Source organism: Argentina silus (genome assembly GCF_951799395.1).
Source record: "Argentina silus genome assembly, chromosome: 1".
Classification (NCBI taxonomy): Eukaryota; Metazoa; Chordata; class Actinopteri; order Argentiniformes; family Argentinidae; genus Argentina; species Argentina silus.
Window position 1 is genome coordinate 15,177,576 of NC_139655.1, and position 22,014 is coordinate 15,199,589.

The window sequence follows — 22,014 nt, forward strand, 5'->3', positions numbered from 1 at the left end:
TGATGAGATATCTGATGCAGACCTTGGATCCTCAGAGCCTATCCCATGGCACTGGAGGTCAGGGCCTGTTACTGGGGTCAATGCTGGAGATGGAGATGGGCCTGGCGGCTCAGACAGTATCTGGGTGGGGTTGTGTCCCCCTTGTATCTGAGGTGGCTTTGATGCAGACGTTAGATGTTCATACCCAGTCTCAGGGCATGGAGGAAGAGGAGGAAGAAGAGAAGGCACACACTCTGTCTCGAGGACTCTCTCCTCCTCCGAGTCAGCCTGCAGACTAGTCACTCCACCTGGTTCTGGTCCAGGATGTGGAGCTGGAAATGATACAGCTGGAGAGGAGAGATCAGACTCAGTCTTTGGGGTCAATACTGGGACAGGCTGCCCAGTGTCTGGCTGCTCTAATGGCAATGGTGGTGTCTGGACCGGGTCAGCTAAGGGTGCAGGATCAGGCTCAAGGTGTGCTGGGTGTGGCTCTCCTAACGATATCTGGGCTGGGTCTGCTGGAGAGGCAAGGTCGGGATCAGTCTTTTGGGTCAGAGCTGGTGCTGTGGCAGGCATCTCAGATAGCGTCTGGGCTGGGTCTGATTCCCTTTCTATCTGAGGTGGTGCTGATGTGGATTCACAAGGTGAATCTGAGGAGTTGTCACTGTCCATCTCATGGCATGGTGCTGGCACCAGCTTCAGCACCGACTCTAACTCATGAGAGTCTGAGTGAGGAAGAGGAGAAGGAGTGGATGCTGGCTCCATGATGCCACTGCCAGGGTCCATGGGAGATGGTGTTTTTTCTCCTTCCTCTTGTAGGAGTGTGGCTGGAGGAGTGGTTACCAGCAGTGGATCCATATCCAATGTGTCTCCTGTCTTGTACCTATCAACAGATCATCTCAAGATCATATGCAATTTACTGTACCTATTTACAGTGACAGCTTAACCTCCATGTGATGATCGCTTACCTATGGAATGGCTTCTAAGACAATTGCATATTTGCTCAGTACAGTGAGTGATAGTAATGCCTGGACTGGATGGAAGGACTTTGTGACCTATCATATAGGTATCATATGATCATCACACACCGATTACTCACAAAGTCGCTATAAAACCGACATGACCAAGATAAATCAGTAGTGCGACATCATTAAAATGGGTAGCTAGGCCTGGAAACATCTCAATCTGGCAATGATAAACATTTAGAATAGTACCCTATATATATCTATTCCGCCATGGGGTTAAACAGGGCACCACTGAAACTCACCTATTATGGCATTTGTTTTTGAGAATGCTCAGCAAGCGGTCCGCTCAGCGCTCAAAGCAATCATCAATTTGCATCTTTCATTCATTCTGTTTCGAAAAGAAACATTTGTTTATAAGTTCTGATTCTAATCAGGCTCAGGAATCGAACGTTCGGCGTCAAGAAAAAAAAAAAAATATATATATATATATATATATAACAACCAAACACGTGGTGAAATAATAATGTTACTCTTACAAAAATGTGTCATGTGGTCAAGTACGATATTATCAAACTCAATTTCCCACATTGCCATGCGCCTAGAGCACTTTCGCTTCGCTGATCGGATATCCGCTACGACACCGCTTGTTTGCAGCACGTGGAGCGCACAGAGCAGACATATTTTTTTTTAATCATTAAGACTAAGCCATTGCTCCCGATTACCTTCAACTTCGGCGATACATTGAAGTTGTTTGTAACTCATATTGCGAAAGACATTCGCCAAGATGTTCCTACAGTTCTATTTGAACGAAAATGGGGAGAGAGTCTACACTCTAAAGGTATGTTTAAGTGGTAGTGATGGCAGTCGGATTGGGCCAAATCTGTTGCTAATATAGCATAGGCCTATACTGTATGTACCTACTGAATAATTTGCTAACATAGGCCTACTATGTACCAACTTTTAGATCACCTGTGTATTTCAGGTGTGTTCGTTTTCCAGCGTGTCCCAAGTTGTGCATTTTGCTTTCTTAATATAAATATAATCAATAGACAAGAACATGCTTGTGGAGAAGCAATACGAGTGCTCTGTGCAAACTATTTATTGAAGCGGCATGATTGTCGTGTCAAAGGCGGCAAAGTCATAAATGTTAGTTTGAATTACCATAGCATTTAATCAGATGAATACATGCATATATGGTATGATTGCCCTGTGTTTTCCTACTTAAGCTTCTTGGGTGATTATTGATTTTACAGGACATAAACAACTGCTGAGGTTGTACAGTATTTGTAAACCAAAAGTCCTATGATGTCTTCATAGGAAACGTGCCCTCAGTATGCAGTTTCTATGGGAATGTCAGTGTATTGCAAGCCCCCCACTGCTCCTATATATCTTATGGGGCAGCACTGTTACCATAGAAATATAATTTGATTTAATTATTATGTCTGACTAACTTGTCAGTGTTCTGTTCACACCATCACCTTGATTAACCTCTATCCTCATCCTCCTCTCTGCTTGTCCCAACAGAAGGTAGACTTATTGGGCCAGCCCACCAGCTCGGCCCACCCTGCCCGCTTCTCTCCGGACGACAAGTTCTCCCGGCACAGAGTGACTGTGAAGAAACGCTTCGGGCTTCTCCTCACCCAGCAGCCCAGACCCATCCTGTGAAGTACTCCACGCTTTCAAAGAGGACTATTGATTGACCATTGGAAGCTCATTCATTGATTGAGGGACATGTGGGGGCACCGGGACCTTGCTTTGCAGAAGCTTTTATTCCACTAGCTATATTCATTGCTTGTTGATGTTTATTGGGGATGGGTGGTACCCGAACCCTAAGTACATGCCTTGGTGCTATCCTGAGAAATTGGCCCAAGATGTTTTTTTTCTTCCATTTGTAGGTATTTTTGGTTCTCAGTTTTGTCTGTTGAACACATTGTCAACATCAAGTGTGCTCTGTGATGCCCATGTATTCATTTTTTTTTCAAATTTAGACTAGAGTGTCTATTTTTCGAACTGTATTTGTTTTGAACTAAGCTGGTGGCGGAAAATAAAGAAAAGTGGAAAATTGATACGAGTTGCTTCCTTCGTGAACAGAAAGAAAGATATTTGCATAGATATTATTTTGTGTGACTTCTGTTCCGCATGCGCGAGCTCGAAATTACGGCGAGCGAAAGAGGAATTGGTAGTCGGCGGCCGCGCGCGTTTCTGTTGTTGGACAAAGTGCCGACAAGAAAGGATGAGGAGAGTGAATGCATGTATGGTTTCAATTCAGTTTTAGAACCGCTAGACAACAGCATCCGAGGGACAGAAGAAAATACCTACATGGTATGTATTGTGACTAAATATTGATTTGTTGAGAGTGTATCAATCAGTAGACGAGTAAGGTACGTGTGGAGTTGTCACATTTTAGCAGCGTGGCTAACGCTAACTAGCAAGCTAGCCAAGCCACTAGTGTAGATGAATTGAACGACAGACGCGAACACGAAGTACCGTTCGACTTAAGAAAGAATTCCTTGTGTAATAAGAGATGGACAATGTCACATAATACAGAATATATTGACCTGATTTCGATGGAATTGCCTAACTTTAACTTCTAAATATAATTTTCTGAAGATTCTGTTGTGTAATTCTTGCTGGTTGGGAATATTGTTTACCGACGCATAACAGCTGCATACATTGACATGCCGCATCGTTTTGTCAACAAAAACAACGTATTGATCATTCTGAATACCATAGTCATTTCTCTGTGTTATTCCAATCGCATGTTTTTTAATATTGTTATCAGAAATAAATATGGTTGACCGGTTCAAGCTTGAATCATAATTGGCTTATTGATGGCCGGTTTAAGGGTAGTTAGCCAGCCAGCTAGCATAACTGGATCGCACACACACACGAAATTTCAAGCAAGTGCGCGTCACGTAAGAGTATCGGTCGCTCCCACCTGGCCATTGATAAGGCATGTTCTTCGAGCACAGAGCACTTACCTTATCTCTCTTTGAATAAACGAGTTCCACCAAAACAACACGTTAATTATTTCACAGTTAGTATATGAGATGCACCAATCAGTGATACACTTGATACACCTACCTGCTTCAGTCTCCCTTTGCACCAAATATTTTTATTTACATTTATGGAATATAATTGATTGATGAGGTTGAGATTAATTCATGCACTGGCAATGATTTAATTGTGATACAGTATGCGAAGTCCAACAAGACTAGCCATTGATACAAACTAACAAGAGTGTAAAAACAAATTGCCACACCCCCTCCCCATCTCTAAATTCCTAGGATTAACATGAAAGACGACTATTACAACACTCTTGCGAAACTGAGCTACCATCGTCGTTGTTGTAGTTTTTTTGTTTTGTTTTTTTTACCTCTGACTACCACAGAGGCAGAGCACAAAGAAGTACATCGCCTCCGCATGGGGCTAGCTACTGGGCCAACCGGTTGGAACCGCTCTTGTGTAATAATTAAATTATAAACAGCACCAAGGCACCTACTCAACTATATTATAGGGGGGAGGAAGTCAGCCGGCGGAGTTAACTTTGCACTTCCAAGTACACATATCCAGTCTAGTTATTGTGTGACATGTATTCTAGTCACTCATGAATGAAAACAAATCATTTAACACCACATATGTTTATAAGGAGGCACTGGAAATGGATAAACCCCAGGCATACTGTACCTCGTTTTGTCCAATTACTGGATTATGGACCACTAGTTTTGTTATGTTTTGCCCTACCTGATATGTTGCAATATATAATTTACATTAGCTGTCATTGCAAGACAAGTACCAGTATTAACAATACGAACTTTGCTTATATCGTATTCATAAATGAATAACTGAAAACTAATGGCAGGTCTTCTCTCTCTCTCCCCCCCCCCCCCCCCACACACACACACTGCATCAATACCTGTTTATTCCATCCTTGATTTTCCTTACCTGTCCTTAGAGAATATAGAAGCAATTTTCATCACCATGCTTATCTGTGCATATCTGTTAAAACACAGAATTACACAAGCCTGTATCTACATGCAAAGACTAGAGTAGAGTCTACTTGCCACTACATAACATAACATCATCTTGAGCCATAGTTTTGAATACAGGTACAAGTCAAACCAGCGGTTATTTTAACAAGTAATAAAATGCAACTACATCAGTTCAAGCGAAGGAGATGTTGCTAATGAGAACTTGAACTTAAGTAAAAGTAAAAGCTGAGTATACAAGTTTTAACATCTGCATTTCTATTCTCATATTAACAGTTTAGTTTTCGACACACAAACACAGATAATTTCCTATTGTTTTCATGCCCAGTGTGTTGTTTGTGTAAAACCACTACACATTTATCAAAGTGAACTGAACATAGGCCACCCTCACATATGCATTTTAAACCAGTTCATTTCAATGGGGAAGTGCAAATGTGAGTCTAGCTACGTCCTCACTGTCACCTGAGCACTTAGCTTAGCTAGCTAGCTAGTTTGTGACACCCGCCCCCCCTCCTACATCTCCTCCCTCAAGACCACCATGGCGTCTGTACGGTTCACCGTGACGCCCACCAAGGCTGAGGACCTCCCAGGTCTGTCGGACACGTCGCCTGACATCAGCTCCAGGTCCAGCGGTCGCGTGCGCTTCGGCTCCCGGGAGAGCGTCAACCGCAGTGAGCCGCTGAGCGAGGGGTCAGGCGCACTCACCACCTCCGCCGGGGCCGAGACACCGGACCGCAGCAACACCGAGCAAGGTAATGCGACCAAATCTGGGATTTGTTCTGCTGTTCAATCAATCTATTTAAATTCATGGTATAGGCCTGTACCCATTGATTCTTTACAAAGAAAAACTAATTAAGGACCTTTAATATTGTTGACATCATGAGTTGTGGTACTGACGGACTCAGTCAGTGATATCCAGTATTACCACTGCAGTAATTAAAATGGTTGTCTATTAAGACTTTTTGTGGTGATGAATGACAGAGCACTTCATGCAGTAGTGGGCTCGCTTCCAGGCTCATACGCTAGCAAATTAGCAGACACTTCTATCCAAAGATACTTACAGTACAAGTGAGTGCATACATTTTTGATATATATGGTCCCACGGGAATGAACCAACAGCCTTAGAGTTTCTAGCGCCATGCTCTACCAACTGAACCACACAGGACTGTTTATAGCAGTGCTGTCACAGTAGTTTTGTTCTTAGTAATACAGATACAGACCCTTTTTGTCTGAAGATGGAGTTACATAAACAGTCATAGAGTTGTAACACTTAGAAACTCATAGAGGACACACTCCCCTAAATGTACTGTGATTATATGGGGAGCGCCATGCAGTCAACCTTCTTCTGCGTTTTGAGCGGGCGTGAACGCATAGGGAGTCCTACCCTAGTTGACTACACTACATGGCACCCTTCATGCTGTCACAATTGTAATGAATGGGAAAGATAGCCTTATCTGGTGATAAATCTCTATGGCTTGAATTGCTGTTCAATGCTGTTATTGACCATTGATCAAAGAAACCACCTGTAATGTTGCCCCCTAGTGTCAGTTTTCAACAATGTTTGATAATGTCAATTTATACCAGTGTAACAACAGTGTAAGACGAATATGTAGTCTATGTTGATGAGCACCCACTGGCTCCAGAAATAGTAGGCTCTAGCTGGATAATCTCATTGGGTTTTGATTAAGCGGTGATGCTATGTTTATTTATAGCATACATGAACACAAATTGGGCTCTTACAGGCTGATGTACAGAACACATGAGACACACACACACACACACACACACACACACACACACAGTTAAGATGTAGTGAACTGCATTGACTTAGTAAATGACACAGAGACAAAAGCAGTGGGAGAGAGGCAGGAGTGTTATTTTCCGAAAGGTCAGAAGCATTTGGACATTGTTATTTTTAGTCTGTGCCAACAAAGCAGTAATTGAATTTGACAGGCACAGAACATGCATTCACACACACATTTTGCTCTTCATCACATTACGCTCCATCACACACACCTACGTGTGCACACACACACACACACACACACACACACACACACACACACACACACACACACCTTCTCTAGGGAGCACAGAGAGATAGTGAAATATACACACACACACACACACACACACACACACACACACACACACACACACCTTCTCTAGGGAGCACTGAGAGATACTGACACACACTCACACACATGCCTGTGTTTGTTTGAGCTTGAAGATAAACAGCTGAGGTATGGGAGAGGGAGAGGAGGGCAGACTGGGGCATGCAGCTGGAGGGAGGAGAGCAGAGATAAAGGAAGGCAGTGGGAAGTTAGCCTCCATCACCACCTAAACCTGTTCTTATCAGGACATCTGACCTGTCCTCAGTTATCCAGTTAGTAAACTTATACCTTTGTGTGTGTGTGTGTGTATGTGTGTGTGTGTGTGTGTGTGTGTGTGTGTGTGTGTGTGTCCTGTCTGTCTGTCTGTCTGTCTGTCTGTCTGTCTGTCTGTCTGTCTGTGTGTGTGTGTGTGTTTGAGACAAGCAGTGTTTTTCTCAGAGTTTGAAGATATGTGCATGAGAAAGTGTGTTTGTAAAAAAATAAGTGTCATATGTTTTGTGACGTAAGAAGGTTTCCGTGCCTGTGTGTGTGTTTAAGACAGGATGCATATGTTGTTGACTCTATGTTTCTAGATGTGTGTGTGTCTGTGTGTGTGTGTGTGTGTGTGTGTGTGTGTGTGTGTGTGTGTGTGTGTGTGTGTGTGTGTGTGTGTGTGTGTGTGTGTGTGTGTGTGTGTGTGTGTGTGTGTGTTGCTGTGGGACTAGAGAGTGGGAAGTGAGAGTGCTGACTCTGGTCCATGCTGACAGAGGTAGAACTGGATTGGGGTGGCCCTTTGGCTCGGTTGGCTACGGTGACAGTGATGTAAATGGCCTCTGCACTGGAGATGGGACTGTACCGGCTGCTCAGAGTCTGCTGTGATTAAATCAGTTTTCTCTTGCTTTGTCCCCCTTTTACCCCTCTACCTTTTTTCCTCTCTCCCTCTCTCCCTCTCCCTCTCACTCTCCCTCTCACTCTCCCTCTCTTTCTCCCTCTCCCTCTCCCTCTCTCTGTCTGTTTCCCCTAACAGGAGATGGCAATGCCAAACTGTCGAGTGTGTACATTAACAACACTCATGGGGTGGACGATGATGACTTCTATGACAGAAATTTGGCCCTGTTCGAGGTATGAGACTTGTCGTCAATACGTTTGTGTGTTTGAAATTTCAACTCTTAATTATATCTTTGTGTCTCACCATCTCTTAATCTCTCTTTCTCTGTCTCTGTCTCTCTCTCTATGTCTCTCTTTCTCTCCTCCATATCTGTCTCTCCCCCGTCTCTCTCTCCCTTTCTCTCTACAGGAGGAGATGGACACTCGGCCAAAGGTGTCCTCTCTCCTTAACCGTCTTGCCAACTACACTAACCTCACACAGGGGGCCAAAGAACATGAGGAGGCTGAGAACATTGGAGAGAAGAGAAAACCAAGCAAGGTACACACACACACACACACACACACACACACACACACACACACATTCCTGGCATGATCCTGTATCAGACTTTGATCCCCATTACACTATTATTCCCATAATCCTTTGGGGTTGTCCCCTGTTCTGCTGTTGCACTCTTCACCTAGAAAGAGTGATGGTTTCACCTTAGACTTTTTTAGACATTCACACCCTGAGTTTTTCCTGTTCAGTATACATGCAGTAGAGAGAGAGGGCCCTAATCAAAACTGCTCTTCTGTCCTCTGTATGTGTGTGTGTGTGTGTGTGTGTGTGTGTGTGTGTGTGTGTGTGTGTGTGTGTGTGTGTGTGTGTGTGTGCTTCCATGTCCTTCCAGTCTCCCCAGATGGGCACATTCATGGGCGTGTACCTGCCCTGCCTGCAGAACATCTTTGGGGTGATCCTGTTCCTGCGTCTCACCTGGGTGGTGGGGACCGCTGGGGTCCTACAGGCTCTGGTCATCGTCTTCATCTGCTGCTGTTGTGTGAGTCAAACACACACACACACACACACACACACACACACATTCACATGCCTTTATACATACACAAACACACACTCACAGATTCATGCATGCATCCACACACACACACATACACACACACACACACACACACACACACAGTTGCGTGCGCACACATATGTTTATAGACACACTACGTTTATGCGCACACAAACACACTCTTGCACGCACGCACATACACGCACACACACACACACACACACACACTCATTTATAGACACACACACATACACTCACTCTTACACACACACACACACACACACAAAGAAACATAAAAGGTAAGATATGGGATTTTTTATTAAAAGTTAAAAAACGTCCTCAATACAAAGAAAATTATCCCCTGAATTTACTTACTGATACAGATGTTGATCCTCTCTCTCTCTCTCTCTCTCTCTGCAGACAATGTTGACTGCCATATCAATGAGTGCCATCGCCACCAACGGAGTAGTACCAGGTATTCCATCCAGTCATCCCTTCATCCTCTCCTTCGTTCCCATCCCATGCTCCCTCAGTCATCCACAACATGTTAAATGATGTCCCAGTGATCTACGTATATGTCTGTTCTAACCTGTGCTCTCTCTGTGTGTCGTCCGTCCCCTCCCCCCCCCTGACTATACATGTAAACACAGTGCACTCACCTACCATTCACCCGTACAGAAACCACACTCACACCTGAAATATCCCAAATGTCCCCCCCCCCCCATGACATTTGATATTTGAATGTGAAGTAAATCAAACTCAACATTTGAGTTGTTTGACATATTAAAACATTGTAGTTAAATCACTAACAGAATACATACTTCTACTCAGGGTTCTTACACAGGTCTGGAGTCAAACCATTTCCAGACCTGGAAAAGTAGAGAAAAGGCAAAAAATCGGTGATTCCAGACCTATGCAATATTTGTACCAGAAGAGATCAGAATTGCATTAAATATTTTTTAAGCCAGATCATTAATACAGAGCTGCGTTGCTGCGTTACGCTTGACAGAGGCCACGCTACACACATGCATTTTTGCCAAAACACAAACCCACTAAGCAATCTGGAAAAAGTCGGGAATTTTGAAATGGAAAATGTGTAGGAACCCTGTCTACTCTCTTCACACAATGTCACCCATTCACACCTCTCCCCCTTCCAGTTGAGATGGAAGTTAATAAGCAGACCTATTGTGCATACAGATCTGTCAACCAGTAGACACTGTTTCTACCCTGCTGTGACCAGTTGCTATGATCTGTCGGCATGCCATTATGCTTACTGCTACAAGCATAGGAGTCTTTCTCTCATGATACCGACAGATACTGTTCTCTTCACTCTCTCTCTCTCTGTCTTTCTCTCTTTCTCTCCTCCGTTACACCCATAATGTTACTAACACCCCATTTCTCTTTGCCTTTGTCTTTCTCTCGTTCTCTACTGCTCTCCCACCCTCTTTCTCCTCTCTCCCTCCCCATTCTCGGTTCTCTCTCCCTCACCCCTCCCTCTCTCTGAAACCCCCCCCCCCCATTTGTCTTTGTTTCTCTTCCACCCCCTCCCTCTCTATTTTTCTCTCTCCTTCCAGCGGGAGGCTCGTACTTCATGATCTCTCGTTCGCTGGGTCCAGAGTTTGGGGGGGCGGTGGGGATCTGCTTCTACTTGGGGACCACCTTCGCCGGGGCCATGTACATCCTGGGAGCCATCGAGATCCTGCTGGTGGGACAGCCTTCATCACTCCCCCTCCTCCACTTCTTCCTCACTATCATCATCATCATTACCTTTATCTTCATTGTCATTATAACCATAACCAGCATCAAAATGATTGTCATTTAGTTGATATTTAATTATTTGTTTTTGTAATCATTATCATAAGCAACTCTGTATGGTTCTGTGGTTACATTGCTCATATTTAGTCTTGTGTCAATATCATATGCACAGTTATGTAGCCACCATATACCCCACTCCGCCAGTTTTCTATTTTCAGTTTTCTTTGTCTGACTCTCATCCATTCTCTTTGTTCCTCCCCCTCTTTTCTTTTCCATCTTCTTCTCTCTCTTTCTCTCTGTCTCGCATGCCCCCTCTCCCTCCATCTCTTTCTCTCTCGCCCCCCTTCCCCCCTCCTCTCTCTCCATCTCTCTCTCCACCCCTCAGCTCTACATCGCCCCCCAGGCGGCCATCTTCCATTCGAGCCATGTGGACGGTGAGGGAGCGGCCATGTTGAACAACATGCGTGTGTACGGCTCCATCTTCCTGCTTCTCATGGCCCTGCTGGTCTTCGTGGGCGTCAAGTACGTCAACAAGTTGGCTTCCATCTTCCTGGCCTGCGTCATCGTCTCCATCCTGTCCATCTACACAGGCGCCCTCGTCTCCGCCTTCAGCCCGCCAGACTTCCCGTGAGTCCTCCTCTCCTCCTCGGCTTGCTTCTTATTCTATTGAACCTTTATTTATCCAGGTTTATCCAGGTCTCATTGAGATATAATCTAGTTTTCAAGAGAGACCATTAGAGTATTGATTGAGGATTGAAATGGACTAATTAGAGTTGATGATGGAGTGAAGAGGGTTGAGTAGGTGCAGTGTGTATATGTTAGGTTTGGTGTGTCCCACGGGTCCTTCAGGTAAATGGAGGATTGTTGCATTGACAGACCAATTAGAGTTGATGACGGGTTTGCTTACTGCAATGGACTGAAATCGATTGAGTTTATGTAGTTCCTTTTTGGTGGGTCTCAAAGCTCTTTCCTCAACCATGCAACAGTTCTCTAGCATGTCCATTAACAAACATCAATGGTCCAGTGTGACACTTACACAATATAGTAGGAAGCATTTTAGTAAGAATACCACTCCCACCAAACATTCACTTACCTATTAATCCATATGATCTCCCAAGAGACTCTCACACCTTACCTCTCCCTTCCTCTCTCTTCTCTCTTCAAACTGACTGACACCCTAATCAACCAATCCCATCACTGGCCCTGCTGTGACTGACCAATCGTATGTGTTAATCCTCCTTCCCTCCTCAGGGTGTGTATGTTGGGAAACAGGACTCTGTCTGGTCATGATCTCCACCACGCCCACGACTGTGCCAAGACAATGCTGCAGCCTAGAGAGCCCGCTGCGGTGGCGAGGGAGGACACCAACCTCACCTTCACTGGTGGGTAGAGAATAAAGAATCAGTCCTCTTCTCTTCTCTTTGTTCTGCTCTGTTCTGTTCTGCTCTATTCTGTTCAGTTCTGTTCGGTTGAGTTCTGTTCTGTTCAGTTCTGTTCTGTTACGTTATGCTGTACCCTATTCCATTCCTGTGTTGTTCAATACAATACAAAACAACTGCTTCAAATGAGTATTTACTCTTTGATCAATTCAAGTTTCATCAATCAATTATCAATACTGTTTTTCACTGAGTTATCGTGACAAGAACAGATTCCATGATCATCCTGTATTGTATTGAACCTACTAACAGTGAACTGGACAGTGGCGATGGCGACCTTCGGCCCCAGTGTAGTTCCGCCCCCTATGGAGACGACCACTGACCTGTGGCGAGCATTCTGCTCGGCAGCAGAGCTCAACGCCACCTGTGACGACTACTTCATCAACAGCAACGTGTCCCAGATAAAAGGGATCCCCGGGCTGGCCAGCGGGGTCATTGCAGGTAAGCTGGGGGGAGATGTACACACACACACACACACACACACACACACACACACACACACACACACACACACACAGGGTCATTGCAGGTAGGCTGGGGGAGATGTACACACACACACAAGAACAATAACACCACATGGTTGCTGGTGCAAATCCCAGAAAATCCCATGTGTAGAGTTCACATATACACACATACACGGCAGATAACTAGGCACACTTTAACAAGCAACTTCAAGCAACTTAGCACAGCACAACACACCTCAGCCCCGCTCTGCTCTCACCAATGTATTAATGGACTGACCTCTCCCATGTTACAAGCACCCTTGTGGCTTTGCTCAGTGTTCCCTCTCTCTCCTGTGCCCTGTAGAGAACCTGTGGAGTACGTACCTCAGTAAAGGAGATGTACTAGAGAAGGGGCCCCTCCCCTCCCCCTCCACAGGACACCCCCCAACCAATAACAGGCCTTACGTCTTTGCTGACATCACCACCTCCTTCACCATGTTGGTGGGCATCTTCTTCCCCTCGGTCACAGGTAACTACCCTTCCTGTTCTTCACAACTACATTTCCTGTTCTTCACAATTAGTTAGTAACAAGTTGTGTTCATGTTGCCCTCTGTGTACAGTCCCTTCTCAGTGATATGACCTACTCTGTGTACAGTCCCTTCTCAGTGATATGACCTACTCTGTGTACAGTCCCTTCTCAGTGATATGACCTACTCTGTGTACAGTCCCTTCTCAGTGATATGACCTACTCTGTGTACAGTCCCGACCTAATCAAGTAGTCCCTGTCCCCTCCAGGTATCATGGCTGGGTCTAACCGGTCGGGGGACCTAAAGGACGCCCAGCGCTCCATCCCCATCGGCACCATCCTGGCCATCGTCACCACCTCCCTCGTCTGTATCCTTCACAACACGTCTACACACCATCTATAGCTTTATAGCATCTAAAGCATTGATACTATCTCTATATATCTTTATCTGATTCAGGGGAGGTTGGTGGAGGTAGAAATCGGAGGGCTGGCTCATTGGCATGCATGGAACGTTCCATTTCATGCTTTACAATGAGCCGTCTTCCGATTTCTACCTCCACCTGCCTCCACTGATATATACCATCTATAGCATTCATACTATCTGGTTTTTTTCGTTCTATATTCTGGAATGGTGCAATCATCCGCTGTTATCATGCAGTGTTTAGAATATCAAACTTTATTGTTCACGCAATATATTGTATTGTAGTCTTCGGCTTCACAGTGGCATTATACAGTATACTGTATATGATAAACAACACAAACAAACAGTACATTATCAGTAGGGTTTACTATTATGGAAGCCAAAGACACACTTGTATTTGACTCTAAATAGAAGTGGATCTACAGTAAATATAGGAATGAATGCTGTCCACACACTGCAAAATGTGATATCCACTGATGTCGCTAGTGGCTATTGTAATACTTTCCATTGTGTATCATAGAAATATAATGAGTTGAGCGGACATGCCCATTCAAATCAACATTCCATGGTGGATGTACCGGAGCCCATCTTTTGGTGTACCATTTGGAAGTTTTAGCTTACAGCTTTATTAATAACCAACCAACTCAACTGACATTGGAATGGTCATTCAAATGATGCTGGGTTGCTATGGTGCCATCAGTCATCTTTTGGTGTACTAGCCACTCTGTAGGTCTGTTCTACTCATTCTATTTCTACGGTGGTTATTGTGTTACTGTTTCCTGAGCGTTGAGCCCAGACCTGAGCAGTGTGGTGCTGTTTGGAGCCTGCGTCGAGGGAGTCGTCCTCAGAGACAAGTCAGTAGTGTGTGTGTGTGTGTGTGTGTGTGTGTGTGTGTGTGTGTGTGTGTGTGTGTGTGTGTGTGTGTGTGTATGTACTTTGCATGCGTGCATTGGTGTGTTTGCATGGGCATGCTGGCACCAGTGTGTGCATGTATGCATATTGACAGACTGCTATTCTTCGCCATCTGTATCAGATGGTTTTCAGTCTTATTCTTTGGTATGTTAGAACTCATGTTGGTGCTCCATTCTCTGACTGTCCTGTCTCCCTGGCGCCCCCCGTAGGTACGGAGACTCTGTGAAGGGGAACCTGGTGGTGGGCACGCTGGCTTGGCCCTCCCCCTGGGTTATCGTGATTGGCTCCTTCTTTTCGACGTGCGGAGCAGGCCTCCAATCACTGACCGGCGCTCCCCGCCTCCTGCAGGCCATTGCCAAGGACAACATCATCCCCTTCCTGAGGGTGAGTTACTTTCTCTGTATCTGACCTTCCCCTCTCTCTTTCTCCCTCTCCCTCTAATTGTTGTGTGTGTGTGTGTGTGTGTCTCCTCAGGTATTTGGCCATGGGAAGTCTAATGGAGAACCCACCTGGGCCCTGCTGCTGACTGCCCTCATCGCTGAGCTGGGGATTCTCATCGCGTCTCTGGACCTGGTGGCCCCTATCCTCTCCATGTATGTGTGTGTGTGTGTGTGTGTGTGTGTGTGTGTGTGTGTGTGTGTGTGTGTGTGTGTGTGTGTGTGTGTGTGTGTGTGTGGAGGAGTATTCTCTCACAGTCTTCCCTCCATCCACCTCTCTCCCTCCCTGCCCCTTTCCAGGTTCTTTCTGATGTGTTACCTGTTTGTGAACCTGGCCTGTGCTCTGCAGACGTTGCTGAGAACCCCAAACTGGAGACCACGCTTCTCCTACTACCACTGGTACTCTTCCTTAGTCGTCAGTGTACACACACACACACACACACACACACACACACACACACACACACACACACACACACACACGGTGTATATGATTTGTGAATGGAGCCAGACATGAGGATGATGTTAATTCTTTGTGTGTAGGTCGATGTCGTTCTTGGGCATGACAATCTGTCTGGCACTGATGTTCATATCCTCCTGGTACTACGCTATTGTTGCTATGGTGATTGCTGGCATGATCTACAAGTACATTGAGTACCACGGGTACGTTGCCATAGGGACCAGATTCCCATTGGTTTTGTCCATATAAGCCTCTGTGGGCTTGTCGATTTTTAAATGTGTGAGTGTGAATGAAAGGAGGCGGCCACAGAAACCCAAATGCTCAATGTGTGTGCATAAGTGTGGGTGTATACATGTATATGTGTTTGTGTTCTCTATAAATATCAGTATTGAAATGTGTGTGTGTGTGTATTACAGAGCTGAGAAGGAGTGGGGCGATGGTATTCGTGGGCTCTCTCTTAGTGCTGCTCGCTACGCCCTCCTGAGGTTGGAAGAGGGACCACCACACACCAAGAACTGGAGGTATAACTACACACACGCATGCACGCGCACACACACACACACACACACACACACTCCCTCTCTCTGTAGTCCCCAGCTGTTGGTTTACACACAAACATACACACAAACACACTCACTCCCTCTCTCTCTCTGTAGACCCCAGCTGTTGGTTCTGTTAAAGCTGGATGAGGATGCCCATGTGAAGTCTCCTCGCCTGCTGACCTTTGCCTCTCAGCTGAAGGCAGGGAAGGGCCTGACCATCGTAGGAACTGTCATCTCCGGAAACTTCCTCCACACCTACGGAGAGGCGCTGGCCGCAGAACAGGTACATCTGTTCCTCTACTCCTCCTTCCTCTCTATCCTTCTCTCCTTCTTTCTCTCTCTCCATCCATCTTGTTATTACTCTTTGAGGTGAACAGACCTGAGTAAAAAAAAAAACTCCTTTCTTCCTTTCTTTTCTCCTCATCATAATAGAGGCTTAACACCAATAAGTGCAACACTGCCACATCAAAAAATCTCTTCATTTTTAAAATACGTTATCCTCCCCTCCTACCCCTCCCAGACTCTGAAGCACCTGATGGATAAGGAGCGGGTGAAGGGGTTCTGCCAGTGCATCGTGGCGGCCAAGCCCCGCGAGGGCATCAGTCACATGATCCAGTCCAGTGGTCTCGGGGGGATGAGACACAACACTGTGGTGATGGGCTGGCCTCTGGCCTGGAGGCAGAGCGAAGACCCCCAGTCCTGGAAGACCTTCATCAGTGAGTGTGTGTGTGTGTGTGTGTGTGTGTGTGTGTGTGTGTGTGTGTGTGTGTGTGTGTGTGTGTGTGTGGCCTCTGTCTCATGTCCCGGATGACCTTTATCAGTGAGTCTGGAGAGAGAAAGTGTCTGTGTGGGATGGTGTGTGTGTGTGCGTGCGTGCGTGCAAGATTGTTACTACCGCCCCCTGTCTTTTAAACAGTGCAACAGCTCTTTAGAAATGAAGTTACAGCAGCTGCGGCATGAGAGTTTCTCTAGTGTAACAGTGCCCCCTCTCTGTGGTTCAGACACGGTGCGGGTGACGACGGCCGCCCACCTGGCTCTGCTGGTGCCCAAGAACATCTCCCTCTTCCCTGGCAACAGCGAGCCGTGTACCGAGGGCTGGATCGACGTGTGGTGGATCGTCCACGACGGGGGCATGCTCATGCTGCTGCCCTTCCTGCTCAGGCAACACAAGGTCTGTGTGTGTGTGTGTGTGTGTGTGTGTGAGAGAGATAAATAGAGAGAAAGTGTGTGTTGTGTGTGTGGTTTGTTTCGGTCTGAGGTTATTAAAGTTATTAAAAGACATATTTGAGCCTTTAATGTCCTGGGATACAGAGGGATTGTGTACAGTGAAGTGTGTGTGTCGTCACGTGTGCGTATGACACATTCCTCCCCAGTTGGGAGTCTGTGTAGCCTACAGTGAAGTGTGTCTCATCATGTGTGACACCTCCCCAGGTGTGGCGTAAGTGTGGGATGCGTATCTTCACAGTGGCTCAGATGGAGGATAACTCTATCCAGATGAAGAAGGACCTGGCTACCTTCCTGTATCACCTGAGGATCGAGGCAGAGGTGGAGGTGGTGGAGATGGTACGCTCAAACAGACTTTAAAAATGAAAGTGCATTTTCACAAAAATCATTTGAATGGAGACAAAATTGCAGCTCTATGTACAGTCAATCAACAAGTAAAAAAAAAAAAAAAAAATCTTTCTCCCTATCTTCCTCTCCCTCAGCATGACAGTGACATCAGTGCGTACACGTATGAGAGGACGCTGATGATGGAGCAGAGGTCTCAGATGCTGCGGCAGATGCGCCTCTCCAAATCAGACAGAGAAAAAGAGGTGCGTGTGTGTCTGTCTGTGTCTGTTTGTCTTGCGTGTTCTTCACCATCTAAGCATTTCCATTGCCCACTTCATGTGTTTGTAATTGATTTCCATAGCGTGATCGCTGGAGTTTTGACGATGTAAGTTTGCTGGTCTTCAGTGACTGACTGCCAACAGTCTCATAGACTACGTAGTACACACTAGAACTTAGTGTCCTGTCTGTTCTGAGGCCTACGTACAGCTAGTGCTAATGTAGCTAGATTAATGGTCAGCTTTCATGTGGTAGAAAGCAGGGGTGCTGGGGAGGTAGAAAGCGGAGAATGGGCTCTTGGATGGAACGGGATTGAGGAATGGTATCTATCAAACAAATCACTTCATATGAGCCCCTCATCCGATCTGTACCTCCACCAGCCACCCCTGAAGAAGATGTGTTTCAGCAGTCAGTGACTGTTTGTATTTTGTAGGTGTATTTTTCTCCCAGGTTCAAGACAACTGGAACCCCCAGAAACTCCAACAGAGAGAGACAGGTACAGAGAGAGACAGGTACAGAGAGAGACAGGTACAGAGAGAGACAGGTACAGAGAGAAAGAGGGAGAGGGGGAGAGATAGGAGGAAAGTAAGTGAGGGATGGAGAGGGGAGAAAGGGAAGGAAATGTAAGAGGATTAAGATCAAGTAAGAGAGGAGAGTAGGGAGTATTGTATCATATCTATCACTAAATGTGTTTATGTGGGTGTGCATGCGTGTGCATTTGTATCCGTATGTGTGTGTTTCTCAGGCCCAGCTAGTGAAGGACCGTAACTCCATGCTGCGGCTGACCAGCATCGGCTCAGACGACGACGATGACACAGACGGAGGTGGAGCGGCCAGCAACGCAGAGAAGACGGGAGGGGGAGGAGTTTCCTCCTCGGAACACAGGCGGGTCCACATGACGTGGACTAAAGAGAAGGCCCTGCAGTACAGAACCACACAGTCAGGCTGCAGCACACCAGAGGGCTTCAGAGACATGCTCAGTATCAGACCGTGAGTATCACACACACACACACACACACACACACACACACACACACACACACACACACACACACACACACACACACAAACACACACAGGTGTCAAGACTGTCTTAGCTAGAGCTAAAGCCTGGAGCATCAGCTTGCTCTTGGACCTAACAATCTTCAGGTCTTAGGCAACGTTCACCTCACAACATAGTTAATCACGTAGTTCACCAACACCCAACTACCTCTATTTAATTTCAAAAGCATTTTTTTATATTGTTGCAAAGCACCGCTTCTCAACACTGAATGTTCGCACACATGATTCTGAAATGTTATCACTGATTAGTGAAGACTGATTTGATGCTGATTGATAATGGTTGGTCTTGACTTGGTTGGTCCTCATGATTGTTGTGGGTGTGTCTTCCCCAGGGATCACTCCAACGTGCGCCGCATGCACACGGCCGTCAAGCTCAACGAGGTCATCGTCAACAAGTCCCACGATGCTCGGCTGGTCCTGCTCAACATGCCGGGCCCGCCCAGGAACACAGACGGAGATGAGAACTGTATCCTTGCCTCTGGTTGGGGTGGCAGTGTTACTAGCAGGGAGGGGCTCTATTGGCCCAGCCTGGGGATGGAACTGGGCATAGGTACATTCATGTTAGTTATTATTGAACCTCTATTTATTTTGTATTTTATTTATTTATTTAGGATTGGCACACACACAATAACAAATGAAAGACAAAATGAAAAGAAAAGGGCAAATTGTGCAGGGGAGGTTAAGAAACCCGGTAGGGTTTGTCGAGAAACCTCCCCTAAAAGTAATAAAATAATAATACAAAATAAAATGTATATAATATTAATCATAAAATTAAACAAAACGTTACGTTATTGTTGGCTAGTCTAAAATGTGCATTGTGAGACAGAAGTTAAGAATGTTAATGAAAACAAAAAAGTTTATTAAATGAAAATAAAAGAATATAAAAGGCATAGATTGAAAAGGAATATTAAGACAGTTGCTCCAAGAAATATTTCTTTATGTGTTTTTTAAATTGGCACATGCTAGTGCAATTTTTCAGATGAGCTGGGAAGCTGTTCCACAAAAATGGACCTCTGTAACGCATTGAGAATTAACCTTTACTAGTTCTGAAATAGGCAGTATGGAGATTAGAGGACGATCTTATGGGGGTAATTGTGAACAATTAAACCAGGTAAGACCCTTGAGGTTGAATAAATGGGAGGTGATGGTAGAAGTGGTAGTGATGATGGTAGCAGTTGCGCCAGCTGATCATAAGGATAAGGATGTGCATAGAGGCCGAAATCCTAACTTGGACTTTCATGTAAATCAAGCATTGAGGTCAATGCGAGATTTGCGCTGAACATTGAGTTATGTGTGCGGTTCTCAAGTTAGCATTTCAGCCAGAGTTGGTAAGTGTATTTAAAACAGTGGACTAGTCCTTAACGGGTGGTCAGATATGGAATTTTTGGAAGTTCTGACGGAGGGCTTGGAACGCGTCTTATTGGTCAGGGGTGGCGGAAGTGAAGTCATCACCATCTACTCCTGATTGGCCACACAGATGAAAACAGCTACAAAGCAGCCAAACGTGTGGAAGAGAATGCAGAGGGAGCGTGGCTTAGGAACCATGTGGGTGTGGCCACTCCTTCAGAGAGCACAAAAGATGGACTGTCACTGGCTGTGGCTTGGTTAAACCCCACCCACCTCCATCCCGCTGTCAGTTATGAGTTGTGTTTGATTTAGCTCGTCAAGTGCACTGGGTGGGAGGGGTTTGCAATGTAACACCAGTGGAATGGTGCACTGAGTGAGCTAAATGGAATACGTCTATTATCCCTAGGGTTCCCCATTCCACTACAGACAAGCTACGAAAAGCCAACACTATTCCTCAAACGAACAATGTGCAAGAGTGCTTATACTATGTGTATGGTTGTGGTTGTGGTTGTGTGTGTGTGTGTGTGCGTGCGTGCGTGCGTGTCCATGTCAACGTACTGTATGTGTGTACAAGAGAATCATCTCAAGGGACTTACATATAGGCTAATGCATAATTACCGTACAGCAGTTGGATCAGGGACCAGCGTTGTATGAGTGTGCGTGGTGGTACAGTGGACCAACGAATGAACCATAACGTAGACAATAGAATATTCCGGAACAGAGTGTGTGTTCCACTGAGTGACTCAGGGTTCTGTTTTATAGACGCGTATTAGACTTGATGAGCATTGGGTCATGTGTGCTGAGCGTATGATATAATAAGGCGTAAGTTGTTTGTGTGTGTGTGTGTGAGAGAGAGAGAGAGAGAGAGCAGGCTAGAAGAAGAGAAATGGACTTTGGAAAATGGACTATGGAATTTGGTGGTTTGTGCTTAGCAGGCTCCAGACCTGTATGTCCTTTAGCCAACTCCAATGAGAAGCTAGTGTTGTCTTACTTATGATAAAAAGTATTCAGCTACTCTTGGAGGACAAACATGAAGAAAAAAAATAGCATCTTTATTGTTAAAACCAACATGTTCGATATGATCTGGAACCAGGCCAGGTTTGTTCTTGAGTAGTAGTTAATAGTGAAGTGTGAGTATGTGGAACATGTATGTGTGCTGTAAGACTGTTGATGCACTTGAGTGTGTGCAGTTGAGTGTACACTTTCAGGCTGGAGAGTGTACTTTAGATGTTGGCTTTAGAATACTAATCGATTGAGAGCAGGAGAGTTTAGGTTTGGGTTGTTTGACTGTATGAAAGACTCTAGTTTAGGTTGGACAAGACTGCATGATGAAAGGTGTGTTGAGGCTATAGTTTAAGTGTAGGCTCTGTGTGTGTGTGTGTGTGTGTGTGTGTGTGTGTGTGTGTGTGTGTGTGTGTGTGTGTGTGTGTGTGTGTGTGTGTGTGTACGTGCGCGCACACACGTTTGAGTGAGATAGGTAAGCCAATCCTTTGAAGTGTCTTCCTTTCCTTGTCTCCCTTCTTTCATCCTCACTGATCAGGAAGAACAGGCCAGGTGAAACTACACCTGCTTATTGTTCTATTGTTATTGTTCATCCTTCCTTTTTCAGATCCATTTAGATGTAGGAGAGGAGGTAGAGTAAGGAAGCCACTTAGAAAACATTGAGACATACCCATAGAATGTGTGAGTAGGAGGTAGAGCAGTATGGAAGGTTTTTGGAGGTGAGGATTAAAGTATTTTAAATGAGTACCAGTGTTGTAGCAATATAGAGTTGGGGGGGGGGGGGTTACTGCACATTGGAAGACCATTGTAAAGACCATTATCCACCGCATGCTGTTCAGACATTGCTCTTGTGTTGCACTGTCATTTCTCAGTAA

The 22,014-nt window shown here is 45.5% G+C and overlaps 2 protein-coding genes across 2 annotated transcripts; both read left to right on the forward strand.

Annotated features, from left to right (window-relative positions):
- The first annotated feature begins 1,590 nt into the window (after positions 1-1,590).
- On the forward strand, positions 1,591-3,008 carry nop10 (NOP10 ribonucleoprotein homolog (yeast)). The gene is made up of 2 exons (XM_083667459.1): positions 1,591-1,782; positions 2,469-3,008. Exons 1-2 carry the CDS (start codon positions 1,729-1,731, stop codon positions 2,607-2,609), a joined length of 195 nt encoding a protein of 64 aa, XP_083523585.1. The 5' UTR covers positions 1,591-1,728; the 3' UTR covers positions 2,610-3,008.
- Positions 3,009-3,158: 150 nt separating this feature from the next.
- On the forward strand, positions 3,159-21,618 carry slc12a6 (solute carrier family 12 member 6). The gene is made up of 26 exons (XM_083671706.1): positions 3,159-3,266; positions 4,900-5,685; positions 8,054-8,148; positions 8,324-8,452; positions 8,805-8,951; positions 9,390-9,444; positions 10,544-10,674; positions 11,110-11,351; positions 11,976-12,106; positions 12,413-12,601; positions 12,968-13,132; positions 13,399-13,497; positions 14,347-14,404; positions 14,672-14,846; positions 14,937-15,055; positions 15,200-15,298; positions 15,443-15,562; positions 15,776-15,880; positions 16,016-16,184; positions 16,422-16,617; positions 16,903-17,072; positions 17,333-17,464; positions 17,608-17,715; positions 18,474-18,718; positions 19,123-19,256; positions 20,164-21,618. The coding sequence occupies exons 2-26, from the start codon at positions 5,472-5,474 to the stop codon at positions 20,253-20,255; spliced, it is 3,519 nt and encodes a 1,172-aa protein (XP_083527832.1). The 5' UTR covers positions 3,159-3,266; positions 4,900-5,471; the 3' UTR covers positions 20,256-21,618.
- Positions 21,619-22,014: the final 396 nt, after the last annotated feature.

Coding starts and splice junctions, on each gene's coding strand:
- slc12a6 (XM_083671706.1), top strand. CDS start 5,472: ATGGCGTCTGTACGGTTCACCGTGACGCCCACCAAGGCTGAGGACCTC. Junction 8,952..9,389: donor TCTTCATCTGCTGCTGTTGT/GTGAGTCAAACA, acceptor CTCTCTCTGCAG/ACAATGTTGACTGCCATATC. Junction 12,602..12,967: donor GGCCAGCGGGGTCATTGCAG/GTAAGCTGGGGG, acceptor TGTGCCCTGTAG/AGAACCTGTGGAGTACGTAC.
- nop10 (XM_083667459.1), top strand. CDS start 1,729: ATGTTCCTACAGTTCTATTTGAACGAAAATGGGGAGAGAGTCTACACT. Junction 1,783..2,468: donor AGAGAGTCTACACTCTAAAG/GTATGTTTAAGT, acceptor TTGTCCCAACAG/AAGGTAGACTTATTGGGCCA.